The sequence below is a fragment of the Panthera tigris genome, chromosome B4 (assembly GCF_018350195.1).
Source record: "Panthera tigris isolate Pti1 chromosome B4, P.tigris_Pti1_mat1.1, whole genome shotgun sequence".
In the NCBI taxonomy this organism is placed as follows: domain Eukaryota; kingdom Metazoa; phylum Chordata; class Mammalia; order Carnivora; family Felidae; genus Panthera; species Panthera tigris.
The window spans coordinates 129,301,435-129,320,675 of NC_056666.1; the positions used below are offsets into that span (position 1 = coordinate 129,301,435).

The following is a 19,241-nucleotide window of genomic DNA, read 5'->3' on the forward strand; positions in this document are numbered from 1 at the left end:
CATCGAGGACAAAGCACACAGGAGTGGTCACGGCACCCCACGGCCGAGGGCAAGGGTACCCCCGGTGTTGAGCGCCCACGGCTCCCAGGATGCCGGCGCCTTGGCTGGGCAACTGAGCCTAAGGGCTGTTTGGCCCCAGGAGGGAGATAGAGGGCGGGCATTCTGGGCTGGCACCTTGCTCCGCGGGCCGAGGGGAGCCGGGAACAGGAAGGGGCGGAGAGGCTGGCCGAGGCGGAGGAGGTCCTGTGGCACACACAGGGAACAGCCAGCCCAGCTCCCTCAGGGGGCCAGGCTTGCCGCAGGGAGTGGCCCTGTGCCCGTTGGCAGAGACGGAAGCGCTAGAAGCATCCAGGGGATCGGCTGTAAGAGCCCAGGCTCCAGGGGCAACCACGCCTGGGTACAAACCCGGGCTCTGCGCCCTATGAGCCCATGTCCTTATCTGCATAACGGGACAGGAAGCGCCCTCTTGCCTTGTGTGTGAAGGTGGCACCGGGACAGCAGCCACGACTGACAGCACTGTTAGTAACAGGAGAGGCTGGCCAAGGGCAAGAGGGTGGCGGAGAGTCAGAGGAAGCAGGGACAGCAGGCCAGCCTGGGAAGGGGACACAAGTGCTCCTGGAGCCCAGACAGAACAGAAGCTGTCGACAGAGCAAACCCTGGCTTTATTGGTCTGGTTTGTTCACAGTGAGGCTTCCAGAGGCAGGGGCCTGACTCCCCCCTCCCTCTGCCCGGTGCATGTTCTCCGCCCTCGTGCCTGGGAAGGAAGGAAGGTGGCTCTTTGGTGGGGGGCGGTGGCTACAGGGTAATTTAGTGTGGGGCCCAGGGTCTGTTCTTCACAGCAGGAGGTAGAAGGGATCACATAAAGTTCTTTATTACAGACCTACAAAAAATGAGAGAATTATATATTACTCTCACTTGTTTGGGTTTCTTCTTTCCTTCTTCTTTTTTACAAAACAGCAGCAGGGAAGAAAAACTGTAGGAGGCAGATGGGCCAGGCACCGGGGTGCAGATCGGAAGGGGCCAGGGACACGCGGCCGCCATTGGCCTGGCGCACCGCGGGCTGGCTGGCCTGGGGCTCTCTCCAGCATCCTGGGGGAACTGAGGCGAGCCCTGGTGGGAGCAGACAAGAGAGAGTGGGCGGGAAGACGGCTGTCCCCAGGTCAGTGGCAGTCAGCCGGCCGGGAAGCCCCGGAGGCTCCCAGGGTTTGGGGGCCTGGTCTCCAAAGCACGGGTCCACAGGGGCTGGACAGAAGGGAGGAGGCAGGAAGGGCCAGCACAGAAGGTCTGAGCTGTAGCGGGGATCCTCCTGGAACCCCGGGGCCCAGGTGGGCAAGGGCCACCAGGATTCTTCCCTGCGTGTCAGCCAATCAGCTTCTTCAGGAAGGCCTCCAGCTGGTCCTCGTCCTTGATGCCCACGAACTTGTCCACCACATCCCCGTTCTTGATGGCCAGCACGGTCGGCACGGCGGACACCTGGGTGCAGGAGACAAGGGGAGGTGAACTCCTCTCGACCACCACTCCCAAGCCTTTGTGGAGAAGGCCGGTGGCTCCCGCGGGGCACTGACGGCCCAGGCGGCGGGCGCGGCCCCTCCTCTTGGTGCAGGGGTCCTGCGGGGCCTGGAGGTCCACCCGCCGGGAAGACTTTTCCACTGCAGGCTCCCCGCGGTCCCCTTCCTCCCCCAACCGCACGACTGACTCACTGGCCCAGTGGTTTGGCTGCAATGACAGGAGAGATGAAAATAACCCGTCCGTGCAGCTGCAGGCCGGGGCTGGGGGCGGGGCGTGGCTGAGGAGCCCAGAGAAGCTTCCCGAGGAGGGAAGACCCAGAGACTGGGGTCCGTGGCCTGGCTTGGCCCCTCGCGGGTAGGCCGCGCCACCTCCACGGCCCCGGTGCCCTCTTCTGTCAAACGGGGACCAAAGGATCTCCCTTGAAGGTTTAGGACAAACGATCCAGATGCAAAGCTGAGTGGTCAGGAGCTCAGGCTCTGGAAGCGGCCACTCTGGGGGAGCCACTTCATCACTGTCTCCGTGTCCTCATCGGCAGAACGGAGCCACCGGCGGCACTCGTGCTGGGCTTGGGGGCTGCGTGGGATAATGCACATGGTGCCCTGCGCCTGGCAGGCACATCGAGTGTTAGGACCTGGCAGAGGGCCTGGTATGCAGTGGCGCTCAACAAATCGTGGCTGCAGAGAGCATGGCAGAAAAGTCTACCGCAGGAGCCACGTCGGTTCGCTGCCGTGGCCGGTTAGCAGGGTCCAGAAACTCACGGACTCCGACTGGACAGCGTGGGAGGAGGGGCTCGGCTACACACGATCCGATGTTTACTTATTAGGGGGGTCGGGGGCAACATTCTTGGCCTGTGAAGCATTTTCTCAAGTTCCCTCGGGGGACCTGTGCAGATTACACGGCATGTCAATGAGGCCCGCTGCACTCTGGCATCTAGCATTTTCTGCCGCCTGGGCTCCCTGCCTGACGTTTGTAGACATTTTTTTAAAAAATGGATACACAGAACAAGATAAACAGACTTTTCTTACACATGTTAACTACAAAGTAACAACAGCAATTTACACAAACACACCCCGTCTTCGGGATTCTGAGCGCATCCTGCCCGTGAGTCATCTCGGGAAACCAGACTTCGGGGTTAGAACGTTCACACCGTGCACGGGTCACTTACGAGAGAACCGCAGGCCACAGCGGCCCGAGCTCATACCTCGGGCGGTGCTACCACTCGCTCCCGACTGTGTGGCAGGCCCTGACCTCCGCTAACTGGCTCTGGGTGGACAAACGCGGCAGGTAATACGACAAAGTCCCTATTCCGGTTAGTCCCTCCCGGCCCTTTTGAGGGCTGTCCTGGGGCTGACGCGGTGGCAGCTGATATGCTCCTCAGACCCATCCGGCAGGGGGCTGACCACGCGTGCCACTGCCCGTGGCCCGACCACTGGCTCCCGTCCTTGTCGTTCACGACTGTGGCAGGGGAGGTGGCACGAAGTACAAAGGTCCGGAATGTGGCTCTTATGGTCTCCAGGCACAGGCAGGGCCCAGAGAAACTTGCTCCGGCCGGGCCGCACACCCAGTCGTTTGGGGTGCGCGTGTGCACGCGTGGAACACGTAGGCTCCATCCCCAGGCTGGAGCCCAACGCAGGGCCTCAAGTCACGACCCTGAGATCAACACCTGAGCGGAGATCAGGAGTCAGATGCTTAACCGACTGAGCCGCCCAGGTGCCCCAAACGATTTAATTTTAACTTAATTTAAAATATGTATTTCTAAACGTTTGCTTATTTTTGAGACAGGGTGAGCAGGAGAGGGACAGACAGAGGGGGACAGGGGAGGATCTGAAGTGGGCTCCGTGCGGACAGCAGAGAGCCTGACGCGGGGCTCAAACTCACGAACTGCTGGATCGTGACCTGAGCTGAGGTCGGAACGCTCGATGACTGAGCCACCCAGGCGCCCCAAGGTTTTATCTTAAGTAATCTCTACACCCAACGTGGGGGCTTGAACTCACAACCCCAGAGATCAAAAGTTCCACACTTCGCTGACTGAGCCAGCCACGCACCCCCAGAGCTATGGTCTTATGCGCCCTCTAGTGGCCTGCGAGGGCAGCTAGGGCGCCTCAAATCCAGCCATTCAACGGAGGCACCAGGCTCAAGCCCTCACTAACTGCATTCCCTCCCCTCCCGTTTCTTCAACCAATATAAAAGCTGTGTGTCAGGGGCTAAGTGTGGCTCAGTGGGCTAAGCATCTGACTCCCAGTTTCGGCTTAGGTCATGATCTCTCTCGGTTTGAGCGTTCAAGCCCCGCATCGGGCTCTGTGCCGGCAGCTCAGAGCCTGCTTAGGATTCTGTCTCCTGCTCACTGCCTCTCCCCTGCCCGCGTGTACTCTCTCACTCTCTAAATAAATAAGCTGTGTGTCATCGTACGAGAAGTAGTCTGATTGCTTTCGCGTGTCCTCTCGGGACGACGCTCACCATGGGGCCTGGAGGGGACTCAGTTTTCAAGAACTTCACGAGTCCCACCACGATCACACCTGTGTGTTCACATGCGTGCACGCACGCGCACAGCCACACTGCGGTCAGCTGTACCGCAGACACTCCGAGGCCTGGTCATTACTGACCAAGGGCATTCTTCCAAGCGTGAGTCCAAATCGCACAGGCGCACAGAGCAACGGGCTTGCGGGAAGCCGGTTTTTCCGGGACACTGCTGTGGTACCTGGGGTGTGATGGGACTTCCCTCCCCTGAGGTGGCTTTGCGGATCCGGAGTTGGGCTCACAAATCAGGAGGGGCTGCTGCTTGTAAACCCGGCCTTAAATGGAAGTGCACAGGTCCTTGGCACACGCCTGTAGAATGTGATCCAAGTACAAGAGGGGCCGTGGTGGACCAAGAATGCTGCTTCCCTCCCAACTCTGGCAGCTCTGAAGGGACCGAGGGGCCAGGAGAGAGATGAACAGACGTGCGAAGACGCACTGCTTCTCCTCCTGCCCTGTGACACCACCGGGAGCCTTCCAGGCTGGACCCGATGCCCTGAGAATTCAGGGTAGGGTGGGGTGTGTGTGTGTGTGTGTGTGTGGTCCGTCCCCACCAACCTGCAGCCCAGTGGCTCACCCTGTGCGACTGAGCTCGGTGTCCCTGCTCAGTCTCCCCCTCCTCCCCCCACAACCTCCTCCACCTGTGAGGACCTACTGAGGGACAGACACAGCGCTAGATGTCACAGGAGGCTGGCCACCTCCTCCTCAGCTAACTGCAGAACTGATGCAAAGGAAAAGACCACTGTCACCGAGGCTGCTACCTACTGGGGGCTCCTTTAAGGGTCACGAATGACACCAACCGCTTGCGTAGGCTACCTCATAAATTCTTGCCTCGAGGTGGGGTCGCTCTGAAGAGGAGAAGACAGAGGCACAAGCGCTGAATGAGGAAGGGCGGGAGCTGGGATCTGTCGCGGGATCTGTCTGACTTTGCTGTCTGTGACCAAGCTGAGCCATCCCTTGGCCTAAGAGCTACCGGGTCCCAGCAGGGCGAGGATGAACGGGCAGCTGGGCAGCCTCCAGCCTGGGAAGCTCCCGGTGGTGTCACACTCCACGTTTCAAATGAGAAGCCTTTGGACACGGGAGGGTTCTGGGACAAAGCTATTATTGAAAAACTCAAATCCAACTCTATGACGTTCTGGAAAAGGCAAAACTATGGGGACAGTAAAAAAGATCAGTGGTTGTCAGGGGCACCAGGGGAGGAGGCAAAAAAAGGAAAAGGTGGAACCCGAGGGGATTTGTAAGACGGTGACGCTATTCTGCACACAACTGTAATGGCGGATGCGTGTACATTGTCAAGACCCACGAGATGGACACCATCTGGTGGGACCCCTGCACGCCCCCAGAAGGTCAGCATAGGACTTTCCAACTTTTGCTTCTTGATGTTTGCTTCCACGCTGCTGGCAGTGCTCACCTAGAAGCTGGTCGGAAGAGCAGAATCTTGGGCTCTTCCTACACCTACTGAATCAGAATCTGCTTTTAAGCAACATCCCAGATCGTATTCATGTTTGCGAAGCACTGATTTAGAATACTTGCAAAGCGGGGAGATACGGTAACGATCGCTTCTAGCTACGTATTCATAATAATATGAAATAGTAATACTCAGTAAACTATGGGGTTATACGAAACATTAAAAGGAAAAATAATTCAAATGAAACCTTAAACGAGTTTAAAACACCACCCAAGATGGTGACAGTGGTTGTATCTGGGGCAGTAAGATGACAGCTGACTTTCCCCGATTAACTACTTGGCTGTTTTCCTAATGCTTTTTAAAGGGCCTTCTCCATACGAGGAGAAAATAAAAGAGTAACAGCTCCAAGTGTGAAGCCAGAGGAAAGCATAAAGCTTCGAGGGTCCACATCTGGATGCACTCTCTGCCCCCAGTAGCTGGCAAGGTCTGTACGGAATGCCCAGCCAGGCAGCCGGGACGAGGAGACGGAGAGCAGAGAGCTTTTCGTCTGGCCAAGCCAGGGCAGTGCACGATCGGGTGGTGGTGGTGGTGGGGTACCCTAAAACTACTGAAGCCCCGAGTCTTTCCCTTCCCTGTCCTTTGGGAGACCGTGGGGGTCCAGGGTGGTCAGCTGAGCGAAGCAGAAGTGTGGTGCCTGAGGGAGGAGACTTGCCCCGAGGGCATGTGCTGGGCACGAGGGGAGGTTCAGGAAAGCCTGGAGAGAGGGACCAAATTCCCTGAAAACAATTTTTTTTTCCTTTTTTAAAAGTAGGCTCCAAGCCCAACGTGGAAGTTGAACTCAGGACCCTGAGATTAAGAGCCACATGCTCTGTGGACTGAGCAGCCAGGCGCCCCTCCCTGAACACCATTTAAAGCAGTTTCTACCACATGTTCATCCAACACTCGGAAAAGGAGGAAGCTGTCCCGGGAGGTACCCTGGATCTCTCAGCTGAAACGTCTTCGTCCTCTGGCTCTCCTCCAAAAGAACAGGTGTGAAGGAAGGAAGGAAAGGGGGTCAGGAAAGTCCCTCTTGGAGCTTCCTCAGCCCTGCAGTGACCTTGGCAAAACAGGGCTTGGCAAAACAAGGAGGCTGGGACCAGCTGATGTGACCCATGAGATCTGGACAGTGGACAGAGGGAGGAGTGAGAAGGTCCTACAAGAGGACCCAAGTCCACATACACTTTCCAGGCTTGACCACAGGACCTCAGTGCCCAGCCCTAACCACCAGGCTCCCTGGAATGCAGGTGGGGGTGGTCTTGGGAACCTCACCACCCGGGGGGCACCCTGTTGGCAGGAACCGGATTATTCTTCACATCTGTACCGGTTAACCACGGTTCCTGGAACATGGCTGGCGCTCAGGGCATGTCTGCTAAAAAGTTCTACTGGCTGGGGCTGATTGGCATGGCGGCAGGAGTTAGCCGAAGACATCTTATGCCCGCCCTTCGCCCTGGGAATGTCCTGGGAGCTCCAGCCCTCAGCTCACCCCCACAGCTGCCGCGGGCCTTGGGGGAGGGACGGACAAGTAGGAGAAAGGTAGGGGCATCTGAATGGCCAGTAAGTACCCCCTTGACTGAACGCTCCGTGAGAGAGCTTTCAAACACAGCAACTTGGGATGCCTGGCTGGCTCGGTCAGTAGAGCATGCCACTCTTGATCTCAGGGTTGTGAGTTCGGGCCCCAAATAGGGACGTTGTTTACTTAAAAAAAAAAAAAAAAAAAAAAAAGACAAAACAGAACATCAAAGTAGTAACTCATCCCTCTCCCCTGCGCCAGCCCTCGTAAGGCGCCCTCAGTCACTCAGCGCCACAGGCAGTCCTACACCCCCTCACTCATCTGCAGTGACCATCGGTGGCTTTGCCTGCCCGGCATCTATTTCCTTTCCCTCTGGTTGGGGCAGCCTGATTTCCTGGCGGGGGGATCACTGCCACCCCAGTGCAGCCGGCAGCCAGCCTATGCGCATCCCCATCCCCTTGGGGACTGGCTGGAGGCGGCATCTCGACTTGAGCTGGGCTCGGGTGGGGGCGGGGGGGGGGGCGCTGAGCCTGGACTTACAAACTCGATCAGCACCCCTTCCCGTCTGGCCACAGTCAACTCCCCCAGTGGCCTGTGCTCTCACTCTCTGCTCAGTTCCCCACGCTGGCCATCCAGCCGCAGTACATCTCTCCCCTTTCTCCAGCTGTTGTGGTCTCTGAGGCCCAGAAGATGCCCCCACACCCCACTCATTTCCTGCTCCGGGCACACAGGCACTGCTATTCTGTGAGCAAACTGTGCTCACCCTGACCCCAGGGCCTTTGCATTTGATGTCTGCTCTGCCTCAGATTACTCTTCCAAAGAGCTGCTTGCTTCATTTCCTTCCTCCCTCCAGGTCTTTGCTCGGATGTCAGCTTCTCAGAGACCTTCCCTAACCCACCCTTTTATTTTTTATTTACTTATTTCTATTTTTATTTATTTTTTAAAAAGTAAGCTCCACACCCGACATGGGGCTTGGACTCATGACCCTAGGATCAAGGGTCACATATTCTTTCGAGCCAGGTGCCCCCACACCCTTTCCAAAATGAAACCCTCCCATGGGGCGCCTGGGTGGCTCAGTCGGTTAAGCGTCCGACTTCAGCTCAGGTCATGATCTCACAGCTTGTGGGTTCGAGCCCCGCGTTGGGCTCTGTGCTGATAGATGGCAGCCTGGAGCCTGCTTTGGATTTCGTGTCTCCCTCTCTCCCTGCCCCTCCCCCACTCACACTCTGTCTCAGATGAGTAAACATTAAAAAAAAGAGAAACCCTCCCCAGCCCCATGTTCAGCCCCACCTCATTTTCTTGATTTGTTTCCACAGCACTTATTACCTAAAGCAGGGATCCCATAGGCCAGACCCAGCCTGCTGCCTGTTTGTGTAAATAAAGTTTTACTGGCATACAAGTATGCCCATTTGTTTCTACACTGTCCCTGGCTGCTTTCAATGGCAGTTGAGTTTTTGCAATAGAGACCAATGCCTTGTAAAGCTTCAAGTATGTTCCACCTGGTCCTTTAGAGAAAAAGTGTGCCGATCCCCTTTTTTTTTGGGGGGGGGAGGGGGTTAGCTTTGTTCATTGTCATATCGACAACCAAGTAACAGCACCTGGCATTTAAGAGACTCTGAACACACATCTGTTAAATGCACACAGAGACCAACCAAATGCATTAGACTACCCTGTCTCAGTGTGTGCTGTGCTCTTGGCCTTTCTTCTCTGCGCATCCTTCATGGCCCCAGTCAGAGGTCCCCCAAAACGGAAGCATTCCCTCCCCCGACCCCAACAATCAGTCCCTTCTTCCTTTGTGCACCTCTGCTTTCAGCACCTCTCACCGTACGCTGAAATGACCTGTCTACCTGTTGTTCTCTTGCTAGGCTAGACTAGGGGTGCTGGACACAAGGTGTTCATCTTCTTTGTGCCAGAATCACGGATGCCTGGCTCACTGCGCGGCTCCCGAACGACGGCTGACGGAATATGTGCGTGGATGAAAACATGAACGAAGGAGTGCGTCAGTGCCCCAAGACTCCCAGACAATAACCTGGTGTTTTGGATCATACACTCCACTTCCTAAAGGTGGGTAAACAGACAAGCGGCTCAGAGGGTCAACAGAGTCACATCTGCAAAGGGCTCTGAATTCCTGAGAGCTCTAGGAAAAACCGAGACACTTCTTCCGGGCTGCCTGGTGGTCCCCAAGATGTGTCCCGCACCTGCTATCCTAGGGCCCAAGCACCCCTCACACCAGCTGCACTGTGGCAATCCCCTGCCGATTCATACCTCATATTCTAGGGCGAGGTCTGTGTGGTCGTCAATATCCACCTTGGCCATCACCACTTTTCCATGCTGCTTGGCCACCACCTTCTCTAACCTTGGCCCCAGGATCTTGCACGGGCCACACCACCTCAGAAGGGGAGAAAGGAAGCATCCAGTCACAAGAGTGCTCAGCAATCGATTTACTGCCTCCCCAGAAACTTCCCTTGACCCACATCTTTCTGAGGGGCCTTTTGCCCTTATTAGCTCCGTTTACAGTGTTTGAATATTAACTTGTAATGTCAACAGGTCAAATGATAAAGCCAGAACTCTGCAGCGGGGGAATTTCCAGGGGTCCTGGGCTTCTAAATCACAGTCTTCATCAGAAGACTCTTATAAGGGTTATTTCAATAGATATAAGAGAATTGCACTGTCACAGAAAAAAATATGAGATGTGAAGTTAAAAGGTTTGTGTTCCAACAAAGACTCCTCACCTATCAGCTCACTGTTCTGGGGCCTCGGTTTCCTCTTTTGAGAAAGAGAGACCATGTCTCTCCAAGCAGCGACGAGAAATCTACTAAGGCAACATGAATAAACATACTCTATAAGCTGCAGGGTTACTCTAGATGCTTCACGGACCCACAACTACAGGGAGGACAGACCTGTGGCTAGGGAGCTTCTACGACATGCTAGTCACTGCGCCAGGGCCTTCTCAGCGTTTACTGCCCAGAACCCTCAGCCCCACAAAGGAAAAGAACACGCCTTCCTAAGAAACTGAGGAGCACACAAGCTAAGGAACATGTGCGTGGTCCCAGATCTGGCGAGCGGCTCACGGGAACTGCAACCCGAGGTTGTGTTCCAAATGTCTTCCTCCAGCCCTGGTTATCCTGGGATCCCACAGGCCCCGCGTCAAGTGCTAGCACGGTACCGATCACAGCTGTTCCCCTTCGGGTGGTGAGCTCTTTGGGAACAGGCTGTCATCTCCGGAGCACTAGGGACAGTGCCAGGCGCTAAATGAACAAGCTCACTGTCTTACTTCCTCGTCGAAGGAAATGAAGCATCATCCCATTTATCACTCATTTGGGAAGTCCTCTCTGGAGTGCTCACTATACAGGGGAGGTAGAAAGCTCCGCCTTCCACGAACCCCTGGCTGATGACCCCTATTTTATGCTCAGCCTTGAAAACGCTTTCCCTTCGGAGATTTCAATTAAGGAACTCACAACACCTAAAAACCCAGACTGCAAGAGCTTATCTCCTATTGTGAGAAGAAAGGGAGGCACAAGGAGGTCACACGGCCTGACCAAGGCAATGTGGTGAGTCAGAGAGAGTGGGAAAGAAGGCAAAACAATCTGCCTGACGTTTGTCCGGAAGGCCTCCCAGCTTGTTAACTCAGGCTATGCCAGGTCTGTCCAGTTCTTTGGTAGCCAGGTGGCTGCTTAGGACCCAAAGTCTGGAAATGAGAAGGCCAAGCTAACAATTAGAAGGCTAGAGGCATTTAAGTCTCCCTAAAACACACTTGTACAGCACTGGAAAGAAAACCCTGCCCGTCCCCTGCATGCTGGGATATCACTGTGGGGACCCTGATAACTTTTTGCCAGCCCTTCCCAGTTTGGGCGGCAAGATGTTAAACATCAACCTATCCGCAGGGCCAGGAATTGATATACACCCCACAAACCAGATGATGGGATGGTCCCTATTTTTCCTGCTTTGGTCCAAGCTGAAGGGGACTCAGCCATTTGGGCAGCGAGATACAGAACGTGAGTGTTTCTCAGCACCAATGACAGGGAGCTTTGAGGACTGTTTACTAGTGTGTGTCTTACCAGACTGCACTCAATCTTTGATGGCAGGGACTGGGTCTTACCAGCCTTTGTAAGGAGACTACATCTGAGAAGCATCGAACACGGTACGAGACACAGCAGGTACTCAGTAAATACCTGACCGAGCAACACCCCAGTCTTCTGCTGACCCCTGGGACTCACTGTGCATGAAAATCCACAACCACTGGTGTTTCACTGTTGACAACTCGGTCTTGAAAGTCAGGTCCATCCTGGATATTAAAGGTCGTTGTGCAGACTCTGGTGGTGTATATTGACCGGGCTTGGTTGGGTGTTACTGTGAGGTCACCAGGACTGCACCGCACGGCCCTGGAGGTGAGGGGTGCCCACCGACCCTGAGGCGGTTTCCTGGAGATGATGGAGGCCAGGAACCTCCTCAGGAGAAGTCGCTGAGCCATCTGTGAGGGAAAGAGGCAGGAACAGTTCGAGAAGTCAACACTGCAGGAAAAGAAAGGTATTTGGGGAGAACTGGGGGGCTCCACATTCAGGGCCGGAAGAATTCCAGGAAATGATATGTAAGATTTCTAGAGGAGGGGGCGCCCGGGTGGCTCAGTGTTTAAGTGACCAACTCTCTTGGTTGCCGCTCAGGTCATGATCTCACGGTTCATGGGTTCAAGTTCTGACAGGTTCGAGGCTGACAGTGCTGAGCCTGCTTGGGATTCTTTTTCTCTGCCCCTTCCCCGCTCGTGGGCGCATGCTCTCTCTCTCTCTCTCTCTCCTTCTCAAAATAAATAAACCTAAAAAAAAAAACGATTTCTAGAATAGAGGTAAGTGAAGAATGAAAATCAAAAAGCAGGAGTCACATAACACAACTCGGAAATTGGGCTGATGACAAAAGAGAAATCAGGATATTCAGAATTATAACAGAAGGGAGGGAGGAACATATATTCATGGAGAACCTGCCAAGGGCCAAGGGGGCCTTAGTTCTCCCAGATCACCCAGGAGGAAGTTTCTACAGTACTGCTCACACTACAGATAGGGAGTCCGAAGCTCAGGTAAATTGTGACACGCCCAAAGTAACCTATTAAATGAGAGTCAACACTGGAACCCAAGGCCGTCTGCAGATTCTTTATTACTCATTTTAATGAGTGTTCTAACGGGAAATTAAGGCACAAGGGAGTTATCAAAGGATCAGAAAAGAGGAATCGCAACAATTCAAGGTGGGGGGAACCAAGAGGTTCCGGACCCGGAGTGTGTGTGGGGGAATAAAAAAGAAGGGACATGCGTTGAGGGACTGGGGAATCGGACGCCGCCGGGGATCCCGGCCCTCCGGAGGACAGGTCCCCCCGCCCGGGGCCTTCGCCCGGTCGGCCGCCGGCCAGCGCAGGAACAGACCCGGAGCTTGCCTCCGCCGCGACACCACCTAGAGCCACCCCCACGAGCCTCCTACCTCCCTGCAGCGCGAGCGGAGGGATGCACGGCCCGGCCCTCCCCGTCAGTCAAGGGCACTCCTGCCGTCACTTCCTCGGGGGAGGGCCTTTCGAGCATCACTTCCGGGGACAGACAACCTGGAGGACGGCTCTCCGCAACTCGAGGGCGGCTTGGATTTTCCACCAATGGGGATGACGGACGACGGCACAGCGGAAGGGGTGGAGCCTCAGTTAGGGACCGGAAGAGAGGTGTTCTCGGGAAGAGACAACGGAAGAGGGGGCTGGTCCTTGGGAGGGAAAACCGGGGGAAGGGGCGGGCCCTCGGGGGGGGGGGAGTGACCGGAAGAGGGGGCGGGTCCTTGAGGAAAGACCGGAAGAGGGGCGGCCCTCGGGGAGGGGCCGGAAAAAGGCAGGCGGGCCCTCGAGGAGGGTCCGGAAGAAGAGGAGGAGGAAGGAGGTGGGAGCTTGAGGGAGTTACCCAAGGGCGAAAGGGCGGGAGGGAGGCGTGGCTCCGGGTTTTGCAGACTCCTCCACCCGCCACCCCTTTGCCTCAGTGTCTTCCGAAAATTACAGGTGCGGGAGATTCTTTTCCTCCTTTTTACAGATGAGGCAGCTAAGCTCTTTGAAGGCGGAAGTGCCGGTTAGGGGCAAAAGACCCCGACTGGGAGTAAAGAGGACGCTTTGTGGCCCTTGTCTTTCACACGCAACTGTACCCGCTTGTGGTTTTGGACAAGTCACCCTGGCCCGGGGGGGGGGGGGGGGGGCTTCGGTTTCCCAATACGTGACATGAAAGGCTGGCGTGGTTCAAGCCTGTCTCCGGAGTTGCTGGAGAACTGGGCTTGGACAAGATGTCAGGTGGTGGTGGTACTCGGCCTGCTTTTGAGGCCCCGGGTAAGGTGTGGGGACCCGTGAACTTGTTTGAGCCTGGGCCTTCCTTTCGCACCCACCGTCGCTGGCGTGGACAACAGGGGCTAAGTATCTGTGTGGCCCAGGCTGGAGTCACAGCCATCTCTTGTCCCCCGCCCCCGCACCCTCTACCTTACATTACAACCACTCGTGGCCTGGCGGGTCTATGAATACATCACTGCCTTTTCCCTCCTCCTTGCCTTATGCTTAATTTAAATGCTCTTTTCTCTCTCCCGTTGGCGGAACACCTACTCATCACTTCTCTGAGCAGCAGTAATTGTTTCCTTCTCTGTAGTGCTTTGTTCGAAACTCTTATGTAACACATTGTGGGTGTCTGCCTCTCCCCCCTAGACTTTATGCTTCCTGAGAGTAGGAATTTGTAGCTTTTGTTTGACTCCATCTGCCCACCAATCTGATACAGTGCCTGACTCCGAGGATGTTCGATAGATGTTTATTAAACACTGTCTTTGGATATCTCAGGGAGCGGTTTATAGAAAGGTTACGTGACTTGCCCAAGGTCACAAGGCAGGTAAATTGGCACAGCCCCTTCTTACACCTCCGTTTCAGTCTAGTCCAGCCACTGGGAATCCCATACAGCTCCAGAGTGTGCTTAAATGTCGCTCCCGTCCCTGGATTTTGTAGTTGCTCTATGACCGGAAGGCGCTGTCCTCTACTCTCCAAGGGAGAGACTAGGCATCATCTCTGGAGACCCTTTCCTGAACCTTCTCTAGCGGGGGAGATGCCCTTCTTCGACCTTCCACAGCCCCTGTGCCTCTGTACATCAGCCACCACACTCAGCACTCTGTATTGTTACTGTCTGTTTTGTCTCCACTGCATTTATTACTAATACAGAAAGATGTTAAAAAGAAAAAAAAATTCGGGACACCCTGCTGGCTCAGTTGGAGGAGCAGGTGACTCTAGATCACAGGGTTGTGAGATAGAGATGGGTATAGAGATTACTTAAAAATAAAAAATCTAAAACAAAATTCATTCTTAGTTTTCCAATGGCTCTCAGCCTTCCCTCTTGCCCACACAACTCCTGACCCATTTCCTCAGGGCCAGTTCAAAGCCGAACGTGTTCACTCCCAGTTTCACAGAAAACAGCCAGTGCCCGGGATGTGGGGGGAGATGACAGGAGGGTGACAGTACCGTCCAGGTTCCACCCACAGGCAGGCCGGGTGGAGATTCACAGAATTCAGACGAAAGGGCTGGTGGCCTCACAGTGATGCAGTCTAACTAAAGTGGGCTGGAGAGGAGATGGGTAGACCGTCAGAGGCTTTGGAGGACATCTCGTGGGCTTGTGTCAAACCCAGAAAAACCAACACCAGAAGGATGGAGAGGCCAGGGAAGCAGTCTTGTGGAAAGTTTCACAGTCCTCCCACGTTGGGAGGTGTGGAAAGTCTAGAAGGCACCAAGAACCTCTCATTTTGGCAGAAAAACTTACTCTGGGGTTGGGAAGTCCGCAAAGATACCACGGACACTGAGCAAAGCTACGAGGGGGATGCACAGTTCCCCAAAGTGCAGCGATCACAGACCAGAGCGGTGGGGATCGGGCTACTGGTGCGGAAACTACAAAATATTGTCTGTTCTTTGTTCCTCACTCCTCACTGTACTGTCAGCTCCCAAAGGGTCCATCTGTCTCTCTATGGCTTATCTCCAGGCCTGGTGCATGATAGCACGTGCTCCGTGATTATTTGTCCCATGAACAGACAGCAGGAGCACAAATCACACCTTCTTACCCCAAATCCCATTGTCTCCACCATATCACGTGGCTCCATTATACCCTTCCCAAATCGCTGCCATGTTTTTTGTTGTTTGTTTGTTTCCCCTTCGTCTTGGCCATAGTACGCTGTTTGTTCTCTGTGCGGTTGACAGGTTCGCTCCCTCACTCCCCTGGCGTGCACGTCCTCTGGGGTGGGTGAGGGAATCTTTGGAAGAGACCCACAACCCCTGGCCATCACCAGCTGTGTCAGCCTTCCACTTTCAATAGATTGTCCACCACAGCAGGGGGCCAGGTGAGAGCCACGGGCAGGCGTGGCCCTCCCTGCCCTGTCTGATCTCTCGCTTTTGCCTCTGCCCGTGCCCAGGGCTGGAGCCAACAGTGGTAATCCACGGTGGGAGCACCTGAGGTCAGCATCCCTTGGTCCAGCTGTGTTTGCTAGTGCCAGATGCCGTCTGGCTGGGGAGCTTCCCCCTCGTCCGTTTTCACTTCTGTTGTTTCTGAAGCTCCAGCACTTTCTCTTCCAGTCGCCTCCTAATCCTATCCCTCCTTTGCACTGCATTTTCTGAAAGGCCAATGTCCCTGCTCAGTTCACATTTTGAATTCTGAAGGAGGACCAGTCCTGTTTATCCTCATCCCACAGTGACTTCACCTCTTGGCCTCAGGCTTCTCATCTGAGAAATGGGAAGAATTATGCCTTCCCCATAGGGGGCCGGGAGATTGCAGGAAAGACTGGAACAGTTGTTGGTGTTATGTCTAGGTCTGTGTGTCCTAGGTTGTGATATACAATGTGTTTCTTACTGTGGGTCGTGGTCAGAGGGTTTGAAAGCTGTTGATATACTGAAGAGTTACCCAACACCTGATGCTGTTCTAAGCACCTTACACGTATCCACTCAATCCTACAACCCTGTGAGTCCCCGTCTGTGCCCCCTAATGAGGCACATGGGGGCTAAGTGGTTTGTCCAGGGTCCCCCAAACAATAGGAGATAGATAGAAGCTTACAAGTGCTATATTGCCCCTAGCAAGGATCTGATCTGACTCAAGTCTGCTTCTTCTTCCCACCCACCAATCCCTACAGACCAGCCAGTTAGTCTAGGCCATCGAAATGCAACATGGGGCTCTAACCCAGCTGGTGGCCGAGCGGGGCAGCAACGGTTCTCAGCAGCCGTTGTCAGCAGAAGTGTCCACACGGTGGCAGTGTGGTTCACACAGTCTCCTCAGCGGACCAGGCAAGCTGGGCATGGCCCTGACGCACCAGCTCCCTCGGGTCCACTGGGCAGGGGACAGGTGTGGGAGACAGGTGCATCTCAGTGACCACATGTCCGAGGATTTCATAGCTGGAGGGAGGCACTTAAGAAAAAAGTCAACAAAGAGAGAGGTAGCGGGCCACAGTCTAAGCTCATAGAGTTTTCAAGAGGTGTTTCTCGAGTATCTTTGTTTTCAGTTTCCATCTTGAGGATAATTTGTGTGGTTTTTATTCAAGAAATTTTTAAACATTTATTCATTTTCGAGACACAGACAGAGCATGAGCGGGGGAGGGGCAGAGAGAGAGAGGGAGACACAGAATCCAAAGCAGGTTCCAGGCTCTGAGCTGTCAGCACAGAGCCTGACGTGGGGCTCGAACTCATGAACCATGAAATGCCATATGCCTAACCGTATGCCTAACCGACTGAGACACCCAGGTGCCCCCATTTTACAGGTATTCTAGAGTCCAGGGCCTGGTCCAGTTCTTCTCAGCCACCACAAAAGTCCACTGATGTGTATGTAAAGCAGAGAGCCCACCGTTGTGGGCTGAACGTTTGTGTCCTCCCCGAATTCGTATGTTGAAGCCTTAACCCCCAGTGTGATGGTGTTTGGAGGTGGGGCCTTTGAGGAATAATTAAATTTAGATCAGTCATGAGAGTCGGGTCTCCATGATGGCACCAGTGTCCTTACACTTACAAGAAGAGGAAGAGAGACCGGAGCTCGCTCGCTCTCTCTCTCTCTCTCTCTGCCATGTGAGAACATGAGAAGATAGCAAGAAGGTGGCCCTGTACAAGTCAGAAAGAGGGCTTCCCCCAGGAACTGAATCCACCAGCCCCTTGATCTTGGATTTCCAGCCTCCATAACTATGAGACCTAAATGTCTGTTGTGCAAGCCACTCAGTCTGTGGTATTTTGTTAATGGCATCAGAGCTGACTGAGACACCCGCCAAGAGTAAGAAGATACATATTTTTTTCTTCTTTTGAGCCAGGATACGATGCTGTAAAAATAGCCTTTGGATTTAATAAAAATCCTAACTCTATGATACCTATATATATATTTTTTAAATTTTTAAACGTTTATTTTTTTTGAGAGAGACAAAGACAGTGAGTGGGGGAGGGGCAGAGAGAGGGAGACACAGAATCGGAAGCAGGCTCCAGGCTCTGAGCTGTCAGCACAGAGCCTGACATGGGGCTCAAACCCACGGACCACGAGATCATAATAACGTGAGCTGAAGTTGGGCGCTTAACCAACTGAGCCACCCAGGCGCCCCTAGACCTTGTTTCTTTAAATGTGTAGAATGAGTATAAAATTGAAATCTTATGCAACTGTAAGCATTAAAATGCCAACATTGTTGGGGCGCCTGGGTGGCTCAGTCAGTTGAGTGTCTAACTTCAGCTCAGGTCATGATCTTGCGGGTCGTGGGTTTCAGCCTGCGTGGGGCTCTATGCTGACAGCTTGGAGCCTGGAGGCTGCTTCAGATTCTGTGTCTCCCTCTCCTTCCACCCCTCACTCGCTTACACACTCTCTCTCTCTCTCTCTCTCTCTCTCTCTCTCAAAAATAAACAAATGTTAAAAAAACCCTGAACCATTGTTTTAAAAAAATGCCAATATTCTTGGCACATAGTAGGCCCACACTGTGTGCATAGTAGGCACGCACACTAAAGGACATTTCAGAGAGGATGCGTTTGGCTGTAAGAAACAGAATGCTTACCCAAAAGTGGCTTAAATGGTAGGGATTTATTACCCTATTAAATGAGAAGTCTGAACGTAGGTAGTTTCAGGTGATGAATTCAGGATTCAGTGATGTTAGGGCACCGGGTCAGCTTTTCTGCAACTTTCTTGGCCTTCTCCCACCTCCAGCGTGGCTCTCCTGGCTGCAAGCGTCCTACCCTTCCATCAAATCCTCCCAAAGCAAGTGGGTTTCTCATCCCGCGTGATGTGGCTTTTAAAAATCAGGCAGGACAATCTTTCCCTGAAACCCTCCTTACTTCTGCCTGACCAGTAGTGGATGACACGGCCTCTTCTAAACCAGTAACTGGCCAAGGGATATGGATTAGACCCATGGCAGGGTTCGCTCTCTGGAGTTGGGCCCACCTTCCCTGAGCCCCTCTAGCTGTATACACTCTGAACAAAATCAGGAAGCTGCTAGCCTGCAAGCAGTGAGGGAATGGCTACTGGGAAGGTAGCTGGTGTTATCAGAATTAGCTGAAGTTGCTGGAAACTTCTAGAAAGCAGTAAAATAAAGTACACCTAGTATCAGCAAATGAGTTCAGACCACTCAGTGGTTCAGGTGATGGGAAGGTCAGGAGAGAGGAGAGCCAGGGGCAGAACTTTATGGAAGGGTAGGGTGGTGGAGACTGTGGTCTTACACAGTAATAACATTTTACATCGAGCCCCGGCTTTTTAGCTGTAGACTGCATTTCCCAACCTCTCTGGCCGTGTAACTAGGTGGGGGGAATGGAAGTCATTTGTTCAACTTCCAGGCTGTTCCTTTAAAGTAAGGGTCAGCACACTTTTTCTTTAAATGTCCAGATGGTAAATACTTTAGGCTTTGCAGGCCCTAAGGTCTCTGCTGCAACGCCCCAGCTCTGTTGTTGAAAGCGCAAAAGCAGAAATGGGCAAATGCGTAGATGAATAAGCATGTCTGGGTCTCAATAAAACTTTATTTACACAAACAGGCAGTAGGCCAGATTTGGCCCATGGGTTACCACCAACCTCTGCTTTGCCAGCCTCTGCTTTAAAAGGATGGGGCATGGGGCCACCCGGCTGGCTCAGCCAGGGGAGTGTGCGACTCTTGATTTGGGGGTCGTGAGTTCGAGCTCCATGTTGGGTGTAGAGACTACTTTAAATAAATAAGTAATTAAAAAACAATAAATAAAAGGATGGGGGCACGCCATCCCTTTCTCTCTAGTTGGAATGTGGGTGTGTCGGCTGGAGCTGGAGTAAC

The 19,241-nt window shown here is 53.9% G+C and overlaps 1 protein-coding gene across 2 annotated transcripts; it reads right to left on the reverse strand.

Moving 5' to 3' along the window:
* Window positions 1–643: 643 nt before the first annotated feature.
* TXN2 (thioredoxin 2) lies at window positions 644–12,582 on the reverse strand. 2 transcript variants are annotated; one of them, XM_042993170.1, is made up of 5 exons: window positions 12,444–12,582; window positions 11,198–11,451; window positions 9,246–9,369; window positions 1,353–1,473; window positions 644–880 (listed from the first exon to the last, which is right to left on the reverse strand). In XM_042993170.1, the coding sequence occupies exons 2-4, from the start codon at window positions 11,449–11,451 to the stop codon at window positions 1,360–1,362; spliced, it is 492 nt and encodes a 163-aa protein (XP_042849104.1). In that variant the 5' UTR covers window positions 12,444–12,582; the 3' UTR covers window positions 644–880; window positions 1,353–1,359. The 2 variants fall into 2 exon arrangements, with proteins under 2 accessions (XP_042849104.1, XP_042849103.1); XM_042993169.1 differs by having other exon boundaries at window positions 644–1,473; window positions 12,444–12,581.
* Between the last annotated feature and the right edge of the window lie 6,659 nt (window positions 12,583–19,241).

Excerpts from the sequence above, each read along its gene's own strand:
- TXN2 (XM_042993170.1), bottom strand. The coding sequence starts at position 11,451 with ATGGCTCAGCGACTTCTCCTGAGGAGGTTCCTGGCCTCCATCATCTCC. Across the intron at positions 9,370-11,197 it reads GTTGTGGATTTTCATGCACA|GTGGTGTGGCCCGTGCAAGA; the intron begins GTGAGTCCCAGG and ends TCCCCTTCTGAG. Across the intron at positions 1,474-9,245 it reads ACCTCGCCCTAGAATATGAG|GTGTCCGCCGTGCCGACCGT; the intron begins GTATGAATCGGC and ends TCCTGCACCCAG.